The 23,886-nt window shown below is 41.3% G+C and overlaps 1 protein-coding gene across 3 annotated transcripts in view; it reads left to right on the plus strand.

The window, feature by feature from the left end:
* Window positions 1-3,187: 3,187 nt before the first annotated feature.
* The window catches only part of TAOK1 (TAO kinase 1), a 35,210-nt gene continuing 14,511 nt past the window's right edge, over window positions 3,188-23,886 (plus strand). For 2 of the 3 annotated variants that reach the window (XM_009890884.1, XM_009890886.1), the window contains exons 1-11: window positions 3,188-3,415; window positions 7,603-7,674; window positions 10,662-10,763; window positions 12,277-12,322; window positions 13,238-13,334; window positions 14,112-14,225; window positions 14,996-15,087; window positions 17,629-17,722; window positions 19,113-19,194; window positions 21,142-21,309; window positions 22,157-22,360. In XM_009890884.1, coding sequence (XP_009889186.1) covers window positions 3,284-3,415; window positions 7,603-7,674; window positions 10,662-10,763; window positions 12,277-12,322; window positions 13,238-13,334; window positions 14,112-14,225; window positions 14,996-15,087; window positions 17,629-17,722; window positions 19,113-19,194; window positions 21,142-21,309; window positions 22,157-22,360 — 1,203 coding nt within the window. In that variant the 5' untranslated portion in view covers window positions 3,188-3,283. The remainder of the gene's footprint in view (window positions 3,416-7,602; window positions 7,675-10,661; window positions 10,764-12,276; window positions 12,323-13,237; window positions 13,335-14,111; window positions 14,226-14,995; window positions 15,088-17,628; window positions 17,723-19,112; window positions 19,195-21,141; window positions 21,310-22,156; window positions 22,361-23,886) is intronic. The other variant, XM_009890885.1, reaches the window with a different exon arrangement.

Here is a 23,886-nt window from a genome sequence, read left to right on the forward strand (position 1 = left end):
CTTTGGCAGGCAGCACATGTTGTCTGGGTAAAAAGAAGACTAAGGGAATTTAATATTGTAGCATCCATAAAAAATGGGAGCACTTTATTAAGTGAGACTGTGTAAAGCTTTCTTATGGATGGAATTTACATTAATGCATTTTATTGTTCCATCTAAGCAGATCAAATGATAAGCATAGTGTCACATACACTTTTGTGACTGTTCTGTTAAATAGGTTTTAATACTTAATGTTTTTATTCTCATGCATTTCAAAGCAGCAATTATTTCCAAGAATAAAGATAATTACATTTTTCTCGATGCTCTCGGTATTAAAGGGGAAAAGCTGTATTTTAAGGTGTATGACAATAGATGAGGAATTCTGCTCTGATGTGCTGTTCGAAGTCCGGCAGCGCGGTAGCCAGTCCCGTACCACTTCTGCCTGTATTGTCAGCCAGCCTGGTAGGAGTCGTAGCAGCGGTAAAAAGTGTTGCCTGTTGATGACATTTGAGAGGCACGCTCAGAAAAGATGCCAAGAACGAGTCTGGTGGCTGGTTTGGCGTGGGGGGTAGGTGGGGAGGGGGAGAAGGCCGTAATCCGTCTCAGCTGTGTGTGCGCAGGGCTTTTCTCCTGGCTCTGGCTCTCACACGCACGCTCGCTCGCGGGGACATGTGACTTTTGGCCATATTAGCAGGTTTATCCAGCCCCTCTGACTAACAGATGTAGTTAAAAGAGCATTCTGGGATTGCAGCAGTTGCTTTTGAACAACAATGTCCTTTTTGTAAGAATCTGATGCTTCTTAAAAGATGGAACATGACATCATTACCGTCGATCCAAGAAACATTCCTTCAATAATACTGAGTGTGCTCTGGTTATCAGCTCCCTTCCCCCAGCTCCTTTCTCTCGCTTTTCTGACTGATGCTTTTTGTCTATTGTTTCGTCGGGGGCTGTAAATGTGAAACAGTTGTCTTTTCAGTGTTATGTGCTTGTTAGAGCTGGAATCAAGTGGAATATTGTTGGCTTATTTGAAAGAAAAATAACAGAACCCCCCAACTTTTCTTCCAGTCTTCATAAATGTAGCATGCTTCAGGTACGGGCTGAATTGAAGCTAATTATTTCCCTTCCCACACGGTGTTAGTTACTGCGTTATGCAATGGAAGGTGGAGATAGCGCAGTCCCGTTCCTGTGCATCTCGCTTGGCTTCGTTGGCGGCTGGGGATCTCGTATGCTGATGCCGACCGCTTTGAAGGCTCCTGTAATGATCCGGCATCGATACGAAATGTGTGTGTGCCTGCTCACGAGTGCAGTACAGCAGAGTTGTGAACAGCTGCTTATTTTCTGTGTATGTGTATACGTATATATGTTTTTATACTTGGTCCACCACTGGGATTTGAATATCGGTTTTTCCTTAGCCCCTGAGAGCGGGCTATCGTGGAAACACATTTTGGGTTGTATTATAAATCTTTTTGAATGCTGACTGCTTGGAGGAAAGCTATGAAAATGCTGGATTTCGCTTCCCTTCCCTGCGTTCTCTCTCCCACGCATGTCTTCATCAGAAAAACTGGAGACTCTTGCAGACTTTACAACTAGGTACGTCTTGGCTGTCTCTCTGATGATCGTGCTCTCCTTGCAGCGATGCTGGCAGTTAGTTGAACAAACAAGGAGCCGGCAGTCTTTGGCACTTTCACATGGTGCAACTGTCTAGAGAAGAGTACCACTGAGCAGAAACAGGCAGGAGTATGTCTTTCTCCATCCTTGTAGGAATTGCTCCTCAGGGAGGGGAAAACAAATGATTCATTGATGATCTAGAGGCTTGGAGAAAGGTGGAGTTATAGTGTCCAGAAAAGTAGGAAAAATGGACAGGAATAGGGCCTTCTGATACGTTGGTTAAACTCGGGTTTATTGTCTTTTTTTTGCCATTATGAAAATGTAAAACTTAAAAAAAAAAAAAAAAAAACAACCAAAAAAAACCACAAAAACCCCCATCAACAAATTTGAGATATGAAATATGAATTAAAAAAGCACAAATCTTGACCAGACAGGGATTTTTGGAAAGAAGTGAGCTGTGTGATTAGCTGTTTGCCAGTGACGCAGAATTGTTTTTATTGGTGACCATTTAAAGGGAATTGAGAGGAAATCCCGGAGGGGGTGTGGAAAAGTGCGTTTTACTTGTAATGGTCGTTTGGCTTCACCTGTTGTAAAGGCACAGTAAGATTTCAGCACAACTTGAAAGTATACTTTTATTCTGGGTAGATTCCAGGACACACTTTGAGTAAATGAAAGCAAATGCACGTGCAAGCAGTAAAGGTTTCGTATATTCCCAATGGCACCTGAAGTTGTGAGTTCCTCTGAAGAAAGGGTTTGCCAATGGGCTATTGTAGAAGGCTGTATCATGTGCTATTGCAATTAAAATGTATGTTTGCATCTGCTTAAGCAGAGTAGAAAGGCATGCGTCGTGTGTGGAAGTGGGTGTCTCCTGGATGCTGTTCCTCTAAAGAAGGGGGTTGCGAATAAGGCTCTGAAGAGCAGGCGCTTTAAGATAGAGGTCATAAATTTAGATAAGAGAAAAAAACCTATGACTGACTGAGTTGTGGAAGAAGAAGCTTTAGAGAGGTCTCTGTGTGCATGCTGAAATGAATAAAAATTGATCACTGGCTCCTTCTTAACTGGACTACAATTGCAGAAGAAAAAAATACTGAGCTGAATTAAAAAAATGTAAATACAGATTAGCAAATGGCAGTGGTGGTTCGTAGACATCATACTTATACCATATAGCTTGTCTTGCAAGGACCATGAGATACATATATATATATGCAATTGTGTTGTCCACTGCACAAAGTTCAAACAATACTTTAAGACATAGAGTGCATAACTCTTCAGAGGGAGGGTGTCAAGGGAATGTGGGCTCACTAGTGACAACCCGGTTGTCGCTGTGGGTCAGAGAGATTCTGTGGACCTCTCTGCAGGTGACTGAGCAGATGCTGGAGCACAGAACGTGTCTCATTTTGTGTCTTGGGTTTGGTTTGTGTTCTGTAGAAATGCTTGACTGGTGTCACAGTGGGACTGTGACATTATCCCAGCAGATAGGTTGCGTTGCTTCACGCGCCAGGGATGCTTGCTGGGGAAGAAGTGAAAGCTGCTCTGCTGTAGCTTTGTTTCTGGCTCTTTGAGAAGAGGATAATCAGTGAAGGATTCCAATCTTTTTCTTGCAGTAATCCATGCTGAAGAGGCTCCATTCATACAGATGAACCAAGGGTTGAGGCAGCACTTTAAACCCAGATAGTCGGTCGGCTAACTGCCCAGCAGGATGCCATCAACCAGCCGAGCGGGCAGCCTGAAGGACCCAGAAATTGCAGAGCTCTTCTTCAAAGAAGATCCAGAAAAGCTCTTCACAGATCTCCGAGAGATTGGCCATGGAAGCTTCGGAGCAGTTTATTTTGTAAGTAGCTCGGTGACTTGTGAATTTTAGCTGTGTCTCTTTTTACCTTTAACCTGTGAAGGTAGAGTTTTTTTGAACATACTGAGGAGAAGAAACTACTGTGAATCTTTTTATATGGTGTTTGGGGCAGAGATGTTTTCTTGTGTCTGTACAGTCTCATTCCATTCACAGACTTGCAGTATCTGTAAGTTGTTTGCGTACAAACCGAAAAGAAAAACTGGAAATGTGGCCCTTGCCTGGTGCTTTTAGGTGCATCGCTACGCTGCAAGCAGGGATTTATCTGCAAATTAAACCATGGACTTCTGCTCCATTGATTCTGACTGGCAATGCAGTTCTCTTGGTCTGATCATCGCCTTATCATCTCTTGTTCCTTGAGAGGAATTGAGTTCTCTCTGCCTTCCTGCGTACCCTCAGGCTCCCTTAAAGCCATTCTTTGTGTTTGACACCTGAATGTTGGTGCTTTTGTTGTCATTTGTCCTGTCACATCCTTCCCTACTGCAGGCAAGAATCCCAGTCTTCATCTGCATAAAACTTATTTGACATGAACGTCTGGACAGCAGGATTTTTCCCAGACTGCCTGTATAGCTCAACCAGAGGTGGGATGTCTCACGTTAACCTCATTTGCAGGTTGCTGTATGTTAACCGAAGTGCACACTGTGAGGCCTTCATTAAAAAAACATTTTCCTCAGACAACCTTTTCACATTTATAATTATAGGAGGTGTGGCCAAACCTGCCAATTTTCCTTCAGAAAGCCATTTGTGTCAGTATTTTATGAGATGCCTATTCATTGTTAATAATTGCAGCAGACCATGTTGGGAACCTTCCAGCACAAATTTAATGCAGCACAGATGAACTAATTAGGAAAAGCTTCTTAATTTTGTTCCCTGCTTAAAACTATGAGCCGCCACTGTCTGGGAACAGATCTAGGGGAGGAAGTGTTTTCTAACGAAACAGTACTCACCTGCGGCCTTTACTTCATCTCGTTTACTCCTTTTGGTTAACGAGTGGATATAAAAGGAGGGAACTGAGAAATGTGTCTTCTGCTATGTGGAAATATTATTGAAGTCTTTCAGGAATGCTCTATCTTCTAGAGACGTGCAGGAACCACACGCGTACGGAAAACCGGCATACAGCTAGGGGTAACCTGCAAGCCGTGTGTTAACAGCGTTCCCAAACATCAGCAAGAAGCTGCCGTCGTGGTGTTTGTAAAACTGCCTGAACTTTGTAGCAGTGGTAAGGGCTGAGTGCCCATTACCAGCTCCTTCTGCAAGGAGATCGAAAAGAAGAGGTCATTAATTTCTAGGCCCTTCTTTCTCTTTTTTTCCCCACCATTGTGGACTACCAATTCATTATAGGTTGGTATTTATTCACTGAGGAGTGCGATTACTTGATCGTGTTTGGATTGTGCTTCTTTGACAGAAAGTACGTCTGATTTGGCACTCGGAAAAACACAAGTATAAGTGCACTGCACCACTCCAGCCCGTTTGGGGGCTTTGTTTTCCTCAGTTAAGAGGGAGTTTCCAACAAAGAATATATGCTGTTGCTATTTCTGTGTTACAAAGTTTTAACCTATAAGTTTTGTGTTATATTACAGTATCTTTTTAGAAGTAGCAGGTCTAAGATCTTGAATCTGAAAGTGTTTCGTATAATGTACTCCATCCCTCACACAGAGACCCAAAAGATGAAAAAGGCAACATGGAGGGAGAAATTCGGTGTAAATTAAGTAAGCATAAAGAACTAAGGTAGAGGAGTGTATGTCTTGGGTCATTTATTCCTCTGTAAAGCTCGGGAAAGAACTTCACTTAAATTTCTTTAACAAGATTTTCTTTCTGCTAGTGCAAACAATTAAACTTTCTTTAATCAATGTAATTTTGGATTGTAGTTGATAACTGCGTAAAAGCATACTACCAAAGCCGATGACAGGCTCCACCTTTTCTTTGCTCCTGCTTTGCTTGTATCACTGCTGAAGTTACTCTGGTCACCAGATGTTGATCCTTTGTGTGGAGTTTTTGGAGGAAAGCAGGATATATGCGCATAAACATCTGCCATGAAACAAGCCCCGTTCATTTGGATTGTTTAAGTTAGCTGGCCTTGTAACATCTTCGTGGCTCTTGTCTAGGAACTGTCTTCTATCAATTATTCAAGATCACAAGGAAACTAAAAGAGCAAATGAAAACTCCATGATTGTAACATTCAGGGGGTGTGAGCTGTGATGGTTCTCGCTCTCTCAGTGCTGCTGGAGCGACGATGGACTGTGGGCGTTCAGCAAACGCGATCGGGGTTGCTTGCTTGGGTTTTCCAATACAGAGCCTCCCGACCACTGGTCTGCTTTCATTGCATACGGCCTGGACTGAAAATGATGACGAATAGATGTGGGAGTAATTAACAAGTAGAAAAATCCATATAATCCTGAAATCTCTCCCTGCCTTCTTTAAAATGCACTTTAATCTTTCGTTGTTAGTTGTACCTGCCTTTCTTTCCTTTTAGCAGTGACCCCAAGAAGGGATGATATATTTATCTTACGTGATAACTGGCTGAGAGTGTTCACTCTTGTCTCTTTCTTTGTTTCTGTTACATCCTGCAGTGGCAGAAAATGACTTTTTTTCTTTCATAATTGACATGAATTTTGCTGGTTCACCTCATGGGTTTAGTTTCTTAGAAACTGCAAGTCTGGCACCTCTGAATCATTTTGGTATTATCCTTACCCTACTCCCTGCTCTGCAGTGTAATAATAGCTTTCGCTTGACACAGGAAGCCTACTACACTGGAACACTGCAGATGGAGCAGAAGAATAACCCACTCTTTTGTTAGAGCTGTGTTCCTTCTGCTCTACTCTAGTATTTTGCTTGCCTGTTTTATTGCAGTTCTTCACTGATTTGAATGTTTCGGGGATTGTGTCTAATTAGTCGAGATCTAGGAGGCAAAATTTTATTCTTCCTTTTTTGTCTCAAAAAGCAAAAATATTCATGTGTGTCCCCCCAACCTTAGAGATACTTTAATACCAGTGAGACAGTAGGAAAGGTCCTCTCAAACAGAAAGAAAACTAAAAATAGTGTTGGTTCAAGCTTATCATAACTGGTGGAAGTAAAGATTGGCAGGGAATTCTGGGAATCTTTTTCATGAACGGCAGAATTAAAACATGACTGAAAAACCTTTTTACAAAAAAGAGAGTCCCAGTACTTCATTAATCCATGTTCTGATAGGCTGTGCTTGATAATAGTACAAATATATTAAAAATCAGTGTTTTCATCAGTTATCACTGAATGCTGTGGTGCACATTATTTTGATTTATATCCTTTGGCTTCGTTTCCAAGTTGATTATTCTTATCAGAGAGACTCGGAGGTCTTTTCTTCCCCTGCCCTCCCCTGCTGCTGAAATCCTTAACGGAGGAGAGGCCGGGGTCTTGGCTGGAGCCATCCTCCCTGCCCGGTGGAGCAGCGCTCCCTCTTCTCCTGCCGGGGGAAACAGCCCTTGGGTGCTAAATTAAACAAAACTTCTTGTCTGGTCTTATCTTGGATTGTTGCTGTCTGAAGTCAGGCAGTCTGCCTTTGAGCTGTGACAGACCATATACCTTTATAGTGCAGTGGAAATAATAATATTATTGGACTGAGAAAGTGAAAGTCTGGATGGGAATCTGAGGATGGGTCTCAGATTGCCCCTGTCTCTCTCTCTGTCATCTGCCTTCCCTTAAGACACAATAGGTAATTTGTGGGAGCACTGGGGAGAAAGCTGCCGGTGTCTGGGGCAGGTATGTCCTGCGCATCCTGTGACGTCGGTGCTAATGTTTGGAATGGAATCCGAAGGCTGAGCTTTGCTTCTGATTTGTTGGGAATGGACCTGGGCAGGGAGGGAAGTTGATTTAGGGAAAATCTGTTCTACTTGAATCAGAGCTGCTTTTATAAGCTATGATTTTCAGTTTAGAAGTGACTCCTGCGGAGACTTGCTGGATGCTGAGCATGGAAAAATGTCATACCTTGTCCCGCAAACAGGAGGACGGTCGTTAACTTTGCAAGGAAATTTCTAATAGATGCAGCAGTCACACCCCTTGGAAGATAATTTGGTTTCTCTCTCTGCAAAAGTTAACTAATGGATAAAGATTTATTTTTTTTTGTGAGTGTGTCTGGTTTACATCTTATGGGAAATCACAGTCTGAAGAAACTGATGCATCGTGTTTTCATGTTACAGGCACGTGATGTGCGCACCAATGAAGTGGTGGCCATCAAGAAAATGTCATATAGTGGGAAGCAGTCCAATGAGGTATGTAGAACATGTTGCTTATTAAATATTGACCATTGCAAATACTTATTATATGGGATGATTTTAATTAGCTTGGGTTACAACAAGAGAGATCTTTCCGGCAACTGTAAAGGTGAATGAGGGTACAGTGTAAACAATACAAATTAGTTTACTGGTCCCGGTGTATTTCTGCCTAATCTGCTCCTGGAAAAGATGGATAAGACTCTCTGCTTCCAAACAGAATGGGCTCTTTTATGGAATCGCAGAAGTGTGTAGAAAGCAAAAAAGAAAATTAAAACCGGTAGTTCTGCATGTTTGTATGTCTTGTTGCCCTTAAACATTCCATTTTAAATACCTTTTAAAATAACCATGTTGCTTCTGGACAAAGGAATAATAGCAACGGATGCAGCAGTGAAAGATTCCGGGGGAAATTTCCTTATACAAAGCAGTAAGGCAGAATGCATCCTTCCCTGGAATGACTGGGCTGATGAGGAGCTAAAACAAAAGCAAAACAGCAGTGAATGAATTGAGTGTGAAAATCTGAACAGGAGCATAATTACGGAAGAACTGCCAGAGCTAGGGATTAAGGCAGTCTTTGCAGGGAGGTCTGTAAAAGTAGGCCTCTGAGATTTAAACGTTAAGTGTTTTCGTGGCCACCCCAGATGTGTTTTTTCCCTAGGACGCTTCACAGAGATAATTGATTTTATACTTGAAATGTTTAAGTGCTAATACAGATTCTTGAGAAACCCAACATGAAGCGAACAGCTGACTTGGTATTATTTCTGGTAAACGACATCTATCAACTTGTAGCATGATTTTTCAACAGAAGTACTTACTGTAACCATGTTGTTCAAGGCATTTATGGTTCCCTCCCTCCGTTCTCTATATTCCAGTCTCAGAAGCAGTCTTGCTCCGATGAGTTTGACTAACAGCTCATGGGTTTCTGTGCCTGCCTTTTGTGTATTGATCATCTGCGCTACAAGGAGCTGAACTATTCCTTCCTTTCTCTGTGTGTGTATGTGTCTGTGTAGGAGGTAGAGGTGGCAGTGTCTCTCCAGCAGTCCTAAATTCTAGCTTCATAGTTAAATTTGCTATGTGTGTTTCTATTTTGTCACTGCGGTGACTTGTTTAACTGTGTACTGATGAAAGAATAATTTGTACTTACTACTTGTCCTACTGTTTTAATTACTGTGAGCTATAAATACTCTATTCACATGAATGAAACAAACTGTGCATGCATCAGAAATAGCTTTTGTTTGTCTTCAATGCATATGTTTCTTTATTTTGAAGAAAGTAATAAGACCAGGATTAAAAGACTTTCTGTTATACTTCTCTATTTATTTGTTTTGTTCAGAAGTTTGCTAGAGTTATGCTTAAGCCTAGGTAAAGAAAATTGATTACGGGCGTTCTGTTATCATTTATATTTATTTTGGTTCCATAAAAAGATTTTATCATTGGTGGGAACAATTATTCTCTAAAATAAGGACATATTCTATTCTAAAAATATATTAAAAACCTTGGAAATACGTAGTACTGTGCTCTTAATGGGATCTCAAAGCTTTTTTTAATGCAGGAAATCGTGAATATGCCTTGACTAATATATCGCATCTCTCTTCCCAATATAGAAGTTTAGTGTGGCGCTTTCTTGGTTTGACTTTTATTTCTTGGTACCTCAAAGCCTTTGAGGCTAAAGGGAGAAGGCATGGAAGTTGGTCCTGTGCCTGGAATGAGGGTGTCAGCCATAGAGTTTATGTTAGTATAGCAGCACTAATGTCATTTTCATGCGGTTTCTGGTGTTGAGAAATGCTTAGTCAATAAGCTGCCCTGGTTGTGGCTACCACGTTGCCCGGTTTCATTTGTTTCTCTAACCCTAAAATTTTTGTTGAGGAGGATTTGGGTGTTGTACGTGTTTTCCAAAGCATTTGGGTATATGGGACCTCTGTCCATCTGTGAATCCTAGCCGCGTACATACACCTAAGGCAATGTGTGCTGAGAGATTAAAAGGACCTGAAAAACAGCTTTTGAACCTTTTGGTGAGGTTTCTCTACCTCTGATTAACTTCAGAACTCACATGCTTTCTCAAAAACATTTTCAGTGTCAACACTGTCGTGTTGATGTCTGCATACTTAAATGGTTCCAGCTACTGTGTTTGGTTTTGAAAATCTTTTCCGGTAGTTGTAGTTTTGCTGTTGCACTTAGAAGCTTTTGCCTCTCTTGCCTGAGGAGGTGTGGGTGGGCAGCAAATGGGAGGACTTGGTGGTTGCCTCCGAGAGGAGCAGTGGCAGTGCTTGGGCACACAGTGGAACATGTCATTGTGGCCTCTTCTGTACTTTAAAGTTGCACTGACAGAGCTCCCCGTATTATATATAAACTTGGATTTTGCTTTATCTGTTTATTCTTTTACTCCTGCAGAACCATTCCCTTATCTGTCAGGTAACTCATTTCAAATCGGTCCTTGTAAAAACTAAACTAGCCCTGGAGAATCATTACCAAGAGTGTAGTCAAGATATTTGGTGGCTGATAAATGGAGTCTCATCCAGTGTAATACAGTTACTAGCAGGGGTAGGTGTTTATATCTGCAAGAGTTAAGTGAGAGAGGGCTGATCTGCTGAAGGACACTTACCAGCCACTCTCTTTCAGGTTGGGATGTATGTTTGATTTGACAAGAGAAATCATGTGCCCTAAAAAGGATTGCTTCTTTTTTGAGGACTTGGCTCGGACATTAAGTGTTTACTGGTATATCCTATGCATACATATAAATACATAGTATTACATTGATGAGAGTTCCTTAGACCCTTCCCATACAGCCTAATCAATCAACTTCTTATTTTGTGGATCTGTTGAGGAGTTAAGCTGTGAACATGACGGTGTTGATGAAAATTTATTTTGATTTGGAACCTTAACATGTTTTCGCCTCTTAAAATAATTAAATGACATACTAACTTAACAACAACCAAAAAAAGGTAGCAGTTTCATAAAGTCTTTCCATTCCTTTTCTTTTTCTACAGAAATGGCAGGATATTATTAAGGAAGTCAAGTTCCTCCAAAGAATAAAACACCCTAACAGTATAGAATACAAAGGCTGCTATTTGCGGGAGCATACAGCATGGGTAAGCATCTGCTGCACTCTGCGCTTCTCTTGCTTTGGTTAAGGGCGCTTTAAAATATCTCCAGCTGGCTTTCGAGAGGCACCTGAACACTTGCGTTGCACAAACTCAGATGAGAATAGCCAAGGACTTTACAGACGCTCAGCAAAACTGAGTATAGTTTTTTGAAAATAAGATACAGGGAAATTCTCCCCTTTGCTTGCAGAGCGAGGCGATTGTGCTGTTCTAGTGTATTTAACTTCATGCACTACTTGAAATAAATAGTAATGGGGGAGGTGAGGGGGGGCAACTAACTTATCCATCACTTCTTGCTGTAAGAAAAGGTGAGAATTTCACTGGTGCTGCCTGGGAGGCAGATATGGCAACTTTATTAGATACTTGCTGGTCACTTAACGTGTTTGGTGTGCCACTGAGTATTAATGGTGCAGTACTTTACAGGTTAACTGAGTATGTTCCAGAAGTACGTGTTCAGCTGTACTTTAACGGGCTAGGTTAGAAACGCTACTGATAATTGTACTTGTCCTAGGTTGAGGTAAAACAGGACCAGTTTTGTTCAGTAACTTTGCTGCTTAGCTGGGCCTCTTCTGGCTACTGAAATTAACAGACACTTCGCTCTCAGAGTGATAAGACCTGTGTTTATAGTTAAAGTATACTTTGAGTTGTATTTCTGTTATTTAACTAAATTCTTCTGTTGTATATTGTTTACTTCTGTTGTCATTTTTGTGTGTATGTTCAGGTGACAAAACAAACTAGGTGGTTTTATCTCTGCTGTCATCTCCTAATTAATTTCATACATTTGATTTAAACAAAAACCCCCAACCTTGCCAAACTAAATTTGGTTTATTTGAGTTTGTGTGCATAAAAATGTGTGTGTGGGAATAGATGTGATTGGCTATGCAGGGGAAGAATTTTGTCAAACGAAAAACGTGATGTAGCAGTTCTCATTGACAAAGTTTATGCGGTACGATATACTAAAGAAATCACGTTGTTGAAATAATAGCTTAAATTGGAAGTGCTGTTCATGTGTTAGCGTCAGCAAATCTGTAGGACAAAGTTTTTGTTTCTTTTTTTGAAATCTGACTGGGACGAAATCTTAAGTAAATCCCTAAATAGCTCTTTAATACTCTGATAAGCTTATTAAGTGCAATTTATCATTCCTGTTAAGTACGTGCATATAAATTAAGATATGCAGTACAATACCGAACTGGTTATGAATATGCTCTTGTGCTCCTTACAACTTCTGTTGCTCGGTATCTTACACAGGAAGGCTATCCTAATTCCAGTTCGAGCTGTCCCTGTGGGAGGGATCAGTGTGGCGGCCCCAGGATGGGGCTTACGTTACAAGCAATACTTGTTTTGTTATGGCAGTCTGTGTTGTGTGTGCAGCAGTGATTAGTTACAGATTTCTCTACAGAACTCTAGAATCTAGAATTCTAGGTTTCTCCATAGATATCCAGAAAACATGCATTTTCTATTAGAGATTTTCTAACAACTGTTTTGATTTCTTCCCATACAGCTTGTTATGGAATATTGTTTAGGATCAGCATCAGACTTACTAGAAGGTATGTCACACGCGTTTATTTGATTGAAAGTCAGAAGTATAGTACTGAAGTAGGAAGTTACAGCATCACAGAATTGTCCTTGAGTTTAGGGTTTTATTTGGGGGCAGAGTGTGTGCGAACAGTGGCAGTTTTTCAGATTTGCACGTGGCTGTAATGGTTTTTCTGTAGAGTGTCGGCTTTCCTGGGTGCCTAGTTTCTCCTTGGTTCATATTATTTTAAAGTTGGCAGTCAGCTATTTGTTTTCTTCTGAGTTTTAGGTTCTCCTGTCGTGACAGTTCAAGATTTATTTCTGAAAACCCTTGCTGTTGATCCTAATGCTTACTAACAACTGTAGGCCTGTTGACTAAAATAGCGCTGCAGCAGTATTAGGGTTCTGCTTGATGAGGTCTTTTGTTAAATGGTCGTTTTTCTATCAGGCTTCTTGAAGTGAACTTTCTTTGAAGATATATGTGTGGCCAGTAAGTTACTCATCGCCTTTGTTTGCCAGAAGCGTTTCAGGACAAAAGGCTGAGCTGCTGGAGAGTTATCTGTATTGCTACAGTTTATTTATTCATGTGTGAATTGTCATAAAGTTGTAGGGTTTGGGGTTTAGCATCGTTAATGGAAAATTGAATATTGAGTCTCAAATAGGTGTTTGGGAGAACGGTCACAGAACTGACAGAAATGTAGTTTATGGTTGCAAAGTAGTCTCTTTTTGATAGTAAATAGCTGCTGGTTATGGTTAGAAGATTACATCTGATTATAGAATGTACTCTACGCTGTGAACTATTTTTACATTTGCTTCTCATACTGAACCTAGTAAAACTGAAGTTTCGGTATTTTCTCTGTGTTTACATTGTTAACAGTACTCGCTTGCATGCTGCAAACTGCATTGTTTTCTTTAATATTGAATTTCAAATAAATTCTTTCCTTAAGTTCATAAAAAGCCATTGCAAGAAGTGGAAATAGCAGCAATTACCCATGGTGCTCTCCAGGGATTAGCATACTTGCATTCTCACAATATGATCCATAGGTAAGTGGTTATGCTTTTGCTGTCTCACACACTTACAGGTAATTGACTTTGATTGTATCCCCTTCATCCCAAATTTAATATCTGTAAGCAGAGAAGGGGTTTTTTTCAGTATCCGTACGCTCCCAAACTAGTGATTTATAGGAGTCGAATACTAGGAAGCTGTGTGTCTCCTTGTGCACCATCTCTTACAGCTGGTGTTCATTTCTGCACAATTGCTTTGCATCCGCTAAGCCTTTCGATAGTTGATACGATGCTGGTTGTCCCCTGAAGCAGGGAATAGCGAGGCAGGCTGAGTTCACCCAAATAGCTCGTAGCAAGGCCGAGATTGCTGGGGCCGGGGGGAAGCGCTAATACTTGGGAAATTATTTTTACACCAACACGCATGTTGAGAAGCGCACAGTAAGTATGGGATGCAAATGTTCTTTGTGTTTGAAGTACCTGCTGCGTTTTAGTAGGATGAAGGGTTTGAATAGTTACATTATTAGGACTGTCTGAAAAACGTTTGTGAAGGACATAGTTGGTTCAGAAGGCTTTGCCGAACTGTATATAAAGCTTACCCAGGTGTGCCATTTTAAGTTGATTTTTAAGACAAACTGGATTCGAAGATCCAAGGGCCTTGTTAAGCTATTACCATGAAGGTTAAAGATTTTGTATTAAGAGGAAATGAGGGTATTCTGCAGCTTGAACATGTGAATACTGCTGTGTTTTGTAGTCAGTCCTATAGAAGGTTTTCTTTTTTGGAGAGGAATAGTACTGACATTTGTATTCTATAACCAGAGATATCAAGGCAGGAAACATCCTGCTGACAGAGCCAGGACAGGTGAAACTTGCTGACTTTGGGTCTGCTTCCATAGCATCTCCTGCCAACTCATTTGTGGGGACGCCATATTGGTAAGCCAAGAGTTTTACGCATTTCTGGCTTTGTGAAGAAAAAAGGATCATTTCTTGGGTATTTAATATACTTGGCCTTTACTGGAGCTAGCTTTGTAATCCTGCAGGTGTGGTAGTGATAAAATGTACTCTGCAGAAAAAAAAAAAAGACGAAACAGTAATTAGGCTCTGAGTTCAAGAAACTGTGAATCCTTGTACTTGTAGTTCACAAAAAAAAATATTTTGTTGTTCTAATTATCCTGACTTTAAGTGGTAGAGGTGGGATTGAATCACCTGTAATATATTTTAATCACTCCCCCCAGTGGTTTTAACAACTCGTATGTTGTCACCGCGTCTGGTTGTTGAAATAACTGAAGTGTTCTTTCTTTCATAGGAAAAGCCAGGTTCATTGAACAAAACCCTTTGCAGATCCCTTGTATGCTTTTGATCTCTTACACCTAATCTGTGGTGTTTACACAACTGCATGCTGTAATTATTTCACCAGAGATGGCCAGCCAGCTAAACTATTGGAAATGTGGGAGGGCGAGAAGGTGGTGATACTCATAAATGGAGAGCTGGGCAAAGCGCAGGAGAACATCGCGCAGCCTCTGTATAGGCTCGTGCTAGTGTGGGTGCCTGGTCTTTGTTCCCAGTATCCATGTTCATGCCTGATGCCTTGGGGAATGATTTATTTGTGGTAGCTGAAATCAGCAAAACAGCCTGTTTCATTGAAACACTGATGATGAAGTGTTCCGTTGCCCAGAATTTTGAGCACTGATTTCTCATTTTAGGATGGCCCCAGAAGTGATTTTAGCCATGGATGAAGGGCAGTATGATGGCAAAGTAGATGTTTGGTCTCTTGGAATTACCTGTATTGAGTTAGGTAAGTTTTTTGTTTGTTTGTTTGTTTTTAAATTACAAAATTGAGTTATTTCAGCTGACTAAGTTCTCGGTATTGAATACAGTGTGGAAGATCTATGCTTCCTTCCTTGTCCTGGTTTCTCTGGGACTCGAATTTTAGAGAAAAGAGCTATATGTGCTGTCTCAAATTCAAGACCAAGTCTCCAATTTGATGTTTATTGAACTGGTGTTTTCATTACCTAAAGAAAAAGAGTTTTGTAGACAAAGAAAATAGCCAAGCTATGTCACTAAAGGTGTTCGCGTTCTGTGGGAGAGGCAGTTAACTTTTGAACTGAAAAACAGTCTATTTGCTGAACAGCTTTAGAAATGAACTATTAAAAGTGCCAATGTGAAAATATATTTAGTGGTATAAGTTGATATTGTTTGCATGAAAACTTAAGGTATATTAACGAGTCCTGCAGTAATGAGGTTTGGGATGAGTGGAGAGCTTCAAAGCTATATTAAGTGTATGTCGTCACTTGTGAATAGATTTGGCTCGGAAATCTCTTAAGTTTAAAAAAAAAAAAAATAAAGAAAAAGTTACGGAATAATCCAGTTTTGAAGTGGTAACCTATAAATCAAACCCAAAAGAAACGATGGCACTGCCATTACAACAGACTCCTTGCAGCAGAATGTCAGTTTAAAAGGACTATGTTCGTATGGCATTCTGTTTAAATTTAACGTGTAGTATTTTCTTGAAACAAAGGCACACTTGCTGAAGCACAAGACCATGCGCAGCACAACTCTGATTTTAGTCAGGATCCAGCTCTCTAGAAGCACTTAGCTGTATGTTTTTCTCGGGATGGTGAGGTTCAGTGCAGCTCGTTGCACCTGAGGCCGTCCTAACCATCCTTGTCACATCTCATTGCTCTACTCTACACCAGCCGCGGTGGAGGAGCAGCCCGGCCGGGCAGTGAGAGCTCTCAGAAACACACTAATCCATGTGAACTGCACAGTTTAGCTAAAAATTCTGTCTGGCATTCCAAACTGTCAACTTCATTTTTTTTTCCAGGACGTGAAATAGATTCTTTCTTCAGAGCAGAGATTTTTTTTTTGGTTGCCAATATAAAGCAAGTTTTGAAGGGGTGTGACTGTCATGACAGAATCCTACTCCGAGTGGAGTAAGGAGACTTGGCTGGCTGCAGCGTTCCAGGAATGCAGTGAGCTCATGGCCACCACACCCCCGGGTGCCTTCCTGCACGCTGCGTTTTTGCAATATGAAGCGTTAGGCTTCGTGTACGGCTTCTGGTGTGGTGGGAGGTGAGACTAGGTCAGGATGGTAGAGCTTTGTAGGCTGTTGCCTTGGTTTGAATAAGCATGGGAAGAAAGCAGAAAAATGAGATGTCTAGTAGTCTTCTCAAATTATCCCTCAGTCTTAGAAACGGCCTCATTAAGGGCTCGGTTTCAGTGTTTCATGAAGACTTCTTTTTTATTCAGGTGAGTTGTGAGAGGGGGGAAAAAAGCTAGGGAGAACAGTCAGTTAAAATAGTTGAATGAATAATCGGGCTGATCCTTGATAGCAGCAACTAGTTGTCTGACAGATCAGAGAAGGTAAAATGCTACATTTGAGGAAAGGTTTAACTCCTCAGTTTACCTGTTCTGAGGAGTTTGTAGGGCTTCGTCCATCCTGTGACAGCCGTAAGTGAACCGTGATCTCTGATACATCGCTTACTGCTGCCGTTTGACTCAAAATTAAAAAGCAGAATAAGAAAACTAGCATTAATTTTTTCCTTCTTTGGTTTTTATTCGGGAAGGAAGGTTTTCTGTTGCATTTTCAGTAGTGTAGGAACGTCCTCCTGGCCTGGCCACCTTCTCTGGAATGTTTATGGCGAGGCTGAGCTTAATAGGTTTACCCCGTAAACATTCTGATGAAGCTTCAATTTTGTTGTTACAGTGAGATCATCTCCTTCCTCATTAAGCTTTCATGCTGTGTCAGTCTATAAGAGTAACACAAGCTTAAAAGAGAGAGAAGAGCCAAAGAGAATGCAACTCTTAAAATAGTATAAAGACTTGGCCTGTTACTGACTTCCTGCCCATGTGCTTAGTCAGTTAAGTGTGATTTGATGGTTCTTGTAACCAGCTTTTTCTTCATCACTGCTGTCCTGTTAGAATTAAATATTTGTTAGCCTTTTAGCAACTGTAGTTTAAAAAAAAAAAAAAAAGGTGGGGGGTATGAAACCAAGGATGCATAGTGGCTAAACACCGAGTTTAAAGCTTACTGTTAACGCACTCCTATTTTAGTACATTAAAATGACTCAGAGAACTCAACTATGATAAACCACGTAATTTAAAAGCTCGAGAGGACAAGACATTTGATCTTCAAAGTGCTTTCATCTTCTGCAATGGTATAGGACATACGCCAACATATCTGTCTGATTGCAGGGTAGGGTTGGTTTGGGGTTCCGTGTTCGGGCAATAGTGATTCTGCTGACGTGGTTTTCTTTTTAAAGGGATGTAAACTAAAAAAAAGAGCAAAAACATGAGACTATCTTGCTATATATAAATCATTTTCTTTTGTGTGTAGCGGAAAGGAAGCCTCCTTTGTTTAATATGAACGCAATGAGTGCCTTATATCACATAGCGCAGAATGAATCCCCTACACTACAGTCTAATGAATGGTGAGTATGACGGAGGGAGGAATGTTGCAGGGAATTGCTGTAAATGGAGTGCTTTGTCATGCTGAGTTCTTGAAATGGCTGGATTCCTGTTGGGAAGATGTGAACTGGAAGGTTCTTATTAGATTCACTATACATTTTGTATACAAAATTGACCAGTTCCTAAATACGCATTTTAGACTCTAGAATGTAGCAGACACAGGACACGCTGCTGAAAGAACATAAAATCCTGCAAAAAATTCAGTTCATGGGTCAGTAAACTTTTGAAGCTTCCAGGCCAGCCAAAAATGTGGGGTTTAGTGTTTTTTTAATCACAAACCACGCTGTCAATTCCGAAATCTTGTTTTGTTGAAGTATTGCTTTGCAAGATGAAGACACCGCTTGTGTGTGGCAAGTGTTTGTGGCATAAACTTCAGAAGAATAAAGCACAGTAGTAACATTTTGTGCCTCTCAGCCACACCAACTGTCTTTTGAAACAGCCAACACAGTAAACTAATTTCAAAAGTTAAAAACTTCCTAATTATGTTTTTTCTGAGCCATAGTCTTAGGCCTCTAGCATAATACATTGTACCTTATTTTCAGAAATTTTTTTCTACTTCTAAGGTTTTCTGGTTAAGCTATTTCACACCCTGGTGCTTGACAAAACATTCAACTCATTGTATGCATTTTTCTTCCCCCAAAATGCAATAATTTAATTTACTGAAAAATTGCAGTAGCAAAACCCCCCATTATGTGATGGGAAAGCGGGAGGGGGGGTGGTGGTGGGAAGAAATAAAACCTGTACAACTGATGTGCTGCTGTTTTCAGGGTATAACTCTGCCCTTCTGAAAACTGTGTTTGGAGAAAGAAAGGGCAAAATACAGAATTTTAGCTTACAGGAGAGAAGTTACTAAACAAAACATGACCTTAAGTCTTACTTGTGACAGATTGCACAAGAGTGCAACAGAAGCTGTGTCTGAGCGGCCAAAGGCATTTTCAGGAATTGTGCGTTAATACAGTTTGCGGATGAAACATCTGCGCACAGAGGTGATTAGACCTTGGAGAGTTTGGGCAATATAGAATTTGACAGGATTGATGCTCATACTGAGATACAGGGGTGTTTGCCTTTATAGCGAACCCCCCTTCCTCTTGAATTGGCCCATGTGTTTGCATTCTTTAAATGAAACATTTTGTCTGGAAGCTGAGGGTGAAGGGATCGATCTACTAGTAGCAGTGGGCTTTGGCTTTACTGGAGGTGTCAGAGGCTCTAGCGTGGAGTCCTGTGTCTGTGTGGTTTCTCCCCACTCTACTAGCAGTGCCCAAATGTGAATGTCTTGATTTTTAATTAACTTTAAAAATTAAGCCGGATAGCTAACTCGGATGTTTGGGGTTTTTTTCACTTTCCTTGCCGCAGGTCTGATTATTTTCGAAACTTCGTAGATTCTTGCCTCCAGAAAATTCCTCAAGACAGGCCTACATCAGAGGAGCTTCTGAAGGTTGGCTTGCTTCTCCTTCTTGTTTTCCACGTGGTTTTAAAAAGGGGCCGTGCTCTGTGATGTTCTTCTGTCTCACCTACTGTACTAGTTTATGGTTTATGATGCTCTCTGCCCGTTATCCCTAACACCTTTGAGCTGAGAGTGCTGTGGAGTGTGCCGAGCCGGCAGTCTGAGCTTTCATGCCCCTTTGCAGCATCTCGGGTGGCTCCCCAGGTGACTTTCCAAGCTAGCCTGGTCTCATCATATACGGATGCCCCAGCAGGTGACACTGGGTGACCACCAACTTGTTGAGACTTTCAGTTTCTTAAGCTCAGTCTGTCCTTCCAGTGATTACAATTAATCCTGACAGCACTGCCATGCATTAGTTAACAAATACCTTTCCTTACTTCCCCCTTTATTCTATGCTATATATACCCCTAAAGGCATTTTATCCTCTCCCGTCACCTATGTGCTTTACGTGTAGAACTGAAAATCGCTGTTCTAATAGTATCCCTGGGGGAAAGGGGGCAGAGGAAAGCAGTTTTTCTTCCCCATACTTTTCCTTGACATGAATAAGCCTCAGCTGTCTGCAGGTTTTCTCCTGCTTTATTTCTTAGCCTGTTTTGGTTTTTTTGTCTTCATTTGTGCTCCTGTATGCCACAGATACTTGATTTTCCTTGCTGTAGTCTGGAAACAAAGCCAATGTGGTAGATTGTTGCAAAAAGCTGACATGTTCTCAAGTGAACACAACTTGCATGTAAGTTAGGTGTTAGAGCTGCTTTATTTTAAGTGTGACTTTGATGGATTTCCTTTGTGACATCAAGTGGCATTCAGAATTTTGCTAACTCCTCGTTCTCTTCACAATGCTCGGAACATTATTTTGGGGGATTTTTATCCTGGCCATGTTTGTGCTAAACAGCGGTTTTTCCAAAATTTTGCATTACTGGGAAATAGATGCTATTTATGAAGATTTTTGTCATCACCTTTTTGCATGTTTTTACTTAAATGGTTCTGAGGACTTTTGCCTCTTCTAAAACTGTGTTTTCAGAAAGTAAATGCAATTATCGAGTAAAGGTTTTGGTGTGGGTGTGTAGTCCTGCCGTTTCAGAATTCTGCAGATTGGTTTTATTTTGAGCAATGCGCTGCAATTAAAGAGAACATTGATGGAAATGAAACGTTTGTGAATGTATTCCTTCTATATCTACAGTCTGAAGCAGCTGCATGCCACTTTACAGGGACAGGTAGAGAATGTGACACGTTGGAAATGGCAATGCAGTTCTCCTAAGGAACAAAATGAAACTAGCGGTGGTGTTAATAATGACTCACGCTTGCACAGCACATTGCATCTGGAGACTGCAAAAGCTGCTTCTGACAGCCATCGGCAAGATTTCACTTTTGCAGTGAATTGCAGTGCATATCTCCAAAAAAAGAGCATAACATGGCTAACTGTGCTAGGACCGGGCTTGAAGGTTCACAACCTATGTTATGGCTCAGAGCTGTATGCCAAATATTTGATTCTCAAGCTTTTCTGAACAAGGAAAAGGTGCGAGTTAGCTCATGAGTTAACGAACATTTGGTTAGAGATACTTAACCAGTCTCTCACTTCTGGCATTTATACGCTATTTATTGCTCTTCCCCTTCTAAACCACAAGTAGATAATGTCTCTAAATACCCCAACATCCAAAGAAGTCTGGGTTTAAACTGAGCCTGTTTTCATAGTACGTGAAATAACATTTCTGGGGTTTTTTTACCTCTTTACTTCTTGGTGGATGTCTCCCATCAGAAAGCAGTCATTCTGAAATCTATCTGGATCATGAAGTCTAAAAATAGTGCCAATGTAAGCTGTGAAGTATTCTCCTCCTGTGCAAGGAAGAGGGCTAAAAGACCAAACTAGAGCTCATAATTTTGTGCTTGGAGCATGTGCGCTGGAGGCATAAGAGGTCACTCACCTATTTATGTGTTCTACAGCACATGTTTGTTCTTCGGGAGCGGCCCGAGACAGTGTTAATAGACTTGATTCAGAGAACAAAGGATGCAGTGAGAGAACTGGACAACCTGCAGTACCGTAAAATGAAGAAGCTCCTCTTCCAGGAGGCACACAACGGCCCTGCAGTCGAAACACAGGAGGAGGAGGAGGTGAGAAAAACTTTGGATTTCATCACTGAACCAGCGAATGATGCTGTCATTTAAATATCCACAACTCAGATATTGCTAAAACAAATGGAGGCTGTTCACGCACCTGGTTGTAAACTCCCTCTTCCTCTCTGCTTGGAATAACGCTACCTCAAGGCACAAACAAGGACAAACGGGGTAGATGCTTAGTGCTGGCAAGAAGCTGTGCCATGTGTTTGTGCTTGAACAGTTAGCTTCCAGTTCTGTAAATCCTAGCTTTCCTTGCCTGTTTATAAGCCTTCACGAGGACTCTTTCAGCAACTGCAGTTAACCTCTATTTTGACCATATGTACAAGGCCCTTGACAGTCTTCTGGTTTTGTCTGGAGAATGTTGTGCAGAGTCTAAGATATAGGGGCGGGGGGGGGGGGGCGTGAGGGAAATTAATTTGTCTTTTTGGGGCTGCATGCTGCAATCACCATGCAGAAATTGAGACTCTCTGAATTGCAGTTCTCTCACGTACAGAAAGGAACCGTGCAAGGTGCAGTGTCCCAGCTGAGCACTTAGATGATGCTGGTGTCAGAACAGTTTCTGGTGACACGCTGTTGCTGATACATGATAGAGTTCAGCTTGTTAACAGGCTCACTCTTGAAAAGAATCTGACATCAGCCAGTTAATCTTGACAAGGTTGATTCTTTCCCTCCCCAACATCCCACAAGAGAAACGTTTCATGGCAATGCCTGGAGGGTGGAAACTGCCATGACGTGGCAGGTAGATGCCTTTAGAAAGGAATGGAATGAACGTGTCATTTGGTAATGTCCACAGATGCCACTGTGATGGATTTGGATTTTCTTAATAATTCCTTTCTCCTAGGAACAAGATCATGGTGTTGGCAGGACAGGAACAGTGAATAGTGTCGGAAGTAATCAGTCCATTCCTAGTATGTCTATCAGTGCCAGTAGCCAAAGCAGTAGTGTTAACAGTCTTCCAGATGCCTCGGATGATAAGAGTGAGCTGGATATGATGGAGGGGGACCACACCGTGATGTCAAATAGCTCTGTCATTCATTTAAAGCCGGTAAGCATTGGATTTGTACTGGATAGTTTTGAAGGTGTGAAATGGGAGTGGATTTGGTTGGTACAATGACAAAAAGTTGAGTGCTACCTATCCTAAATCATTATCTGCAGGTTCCAATATCGTGTCCCAATATATTAATGTGCGCTGGAAACTTTGGAAGGTTGCTGTAAAAATAATTTATTTCTGTTGTTTCACTAAAAATTATTTTGCTAATTGCTTTGTTTCAAAACCAGTTTGCTTTACCATGAGGAGCTGGAATGGCAGCTTGTGAATAGGTTTATTTAGTAGATGCCCTTAACTTGCAGAGCACTGCTTCATGGGACAAAAGGATGTGAAAGTTCCCCCTTTTTACCTCTGAGTTAGTTAATTCTTAAATATAAGGCCCTCAGTGGCTATTGAAATCTGTTCCTGAAGCACACAGCTTCCCACCGCTTGATTGAAATATTTGGTTAATGAACGAAGACGCACAGAAAAAGAAACGCAGCACTCTGGCCGTGGCATGCTGTGAAACCACTTCCCTTGCTTTACCTCTGCACGATTCTTACGGTTTGAGAGACACACAACAATTTATTGTTGTTTAGACCATCATTCTATCACCTGATGCCCCCTCCCCACCCTGGAAAGGGAATTGGGCAAAACAAGGAAACCCGGGAGTTGAAGTATAAACAGATTTAATAGGGTAAGATTAGATAATTAACATTAATAGCACTAAAGAACCAATATTGATCCCGATACCAATACAGAATATGCAAAGATTATCCTCAGCCCAGTCTGTCCGTAGAAGCTGTGCACTCCCAGCAGTGGACAGCAAATGTCGGGTGCTGCGCGCGCTGTGGATTCAGGAGGAAGGGAAGGGCTCAGGAGTCCGGCACCGGGGCACAAAGTTCTCAGAATGACAGCCATCAAGGGAGAGAGAGAACTTCGCGGCAAACTCTCTGATTTGGAGTGAATGTGACGTTGATGGTATGAAATAATCCTGCTGGCCAGCTTGGGTCAAGCGCCTGGGTCTCGCTCCTCCTCATCCCCGCACCTGGCAAGCTCAAAACCACCGAGACCTTGAAACCCACACACCATAGCTGGCTGTAAAGGAAATATTTTCACAAATTCAGACACCAGAGTCTTCTAAAAGTGCGGTCTTAGAGAAATTAGTCCCGTGTCACTCAAACCAGGACAGCGATGAAGGATATACCAGGGAGTGTCCTTCTGAACCGTGCTGCTCTTGCTGTGGAGGGGTTATCACACCTTTTCTCAAACCAGTAACGTTTCCTTAGCTAATGACAGATGTGGTTAGAATGTTTTGTTCTTTGCCCAGATATGCAACAAAGACGCAGGTATTTCCTCGGGGAGTTAATTAGTATATCATATCTAACTACTAATCGCTCTGTGATGAATGACAAACTCAAAATAAGAATGTGGAATACACCATGACAAATTTTAAAATTTGCTTTGAGGTGTTTCTGTAGTGGGTGTAATGAAAATCTTCCTCTGTCTTTCAGGGTTACAAAGATGATGTTTTTTTCCTTTTT

Source organism: Charadrius vociferus, unplaced genomic scaffold (genome assembly GCF_000708025.1).
Source record: "Charadrius vociferus isolate BGI_N301 unplaced genomic scaffold, ASM70802v2 scaffold1768, whole genome shotgun sequence".
Taxonomy (NCBI): domain Eukaryota; kingdom Metazoa; phylum Chordata; class Aves; order Charadriiformes; family Charadriidae; genus Charadrius; species Charadrius vociferus.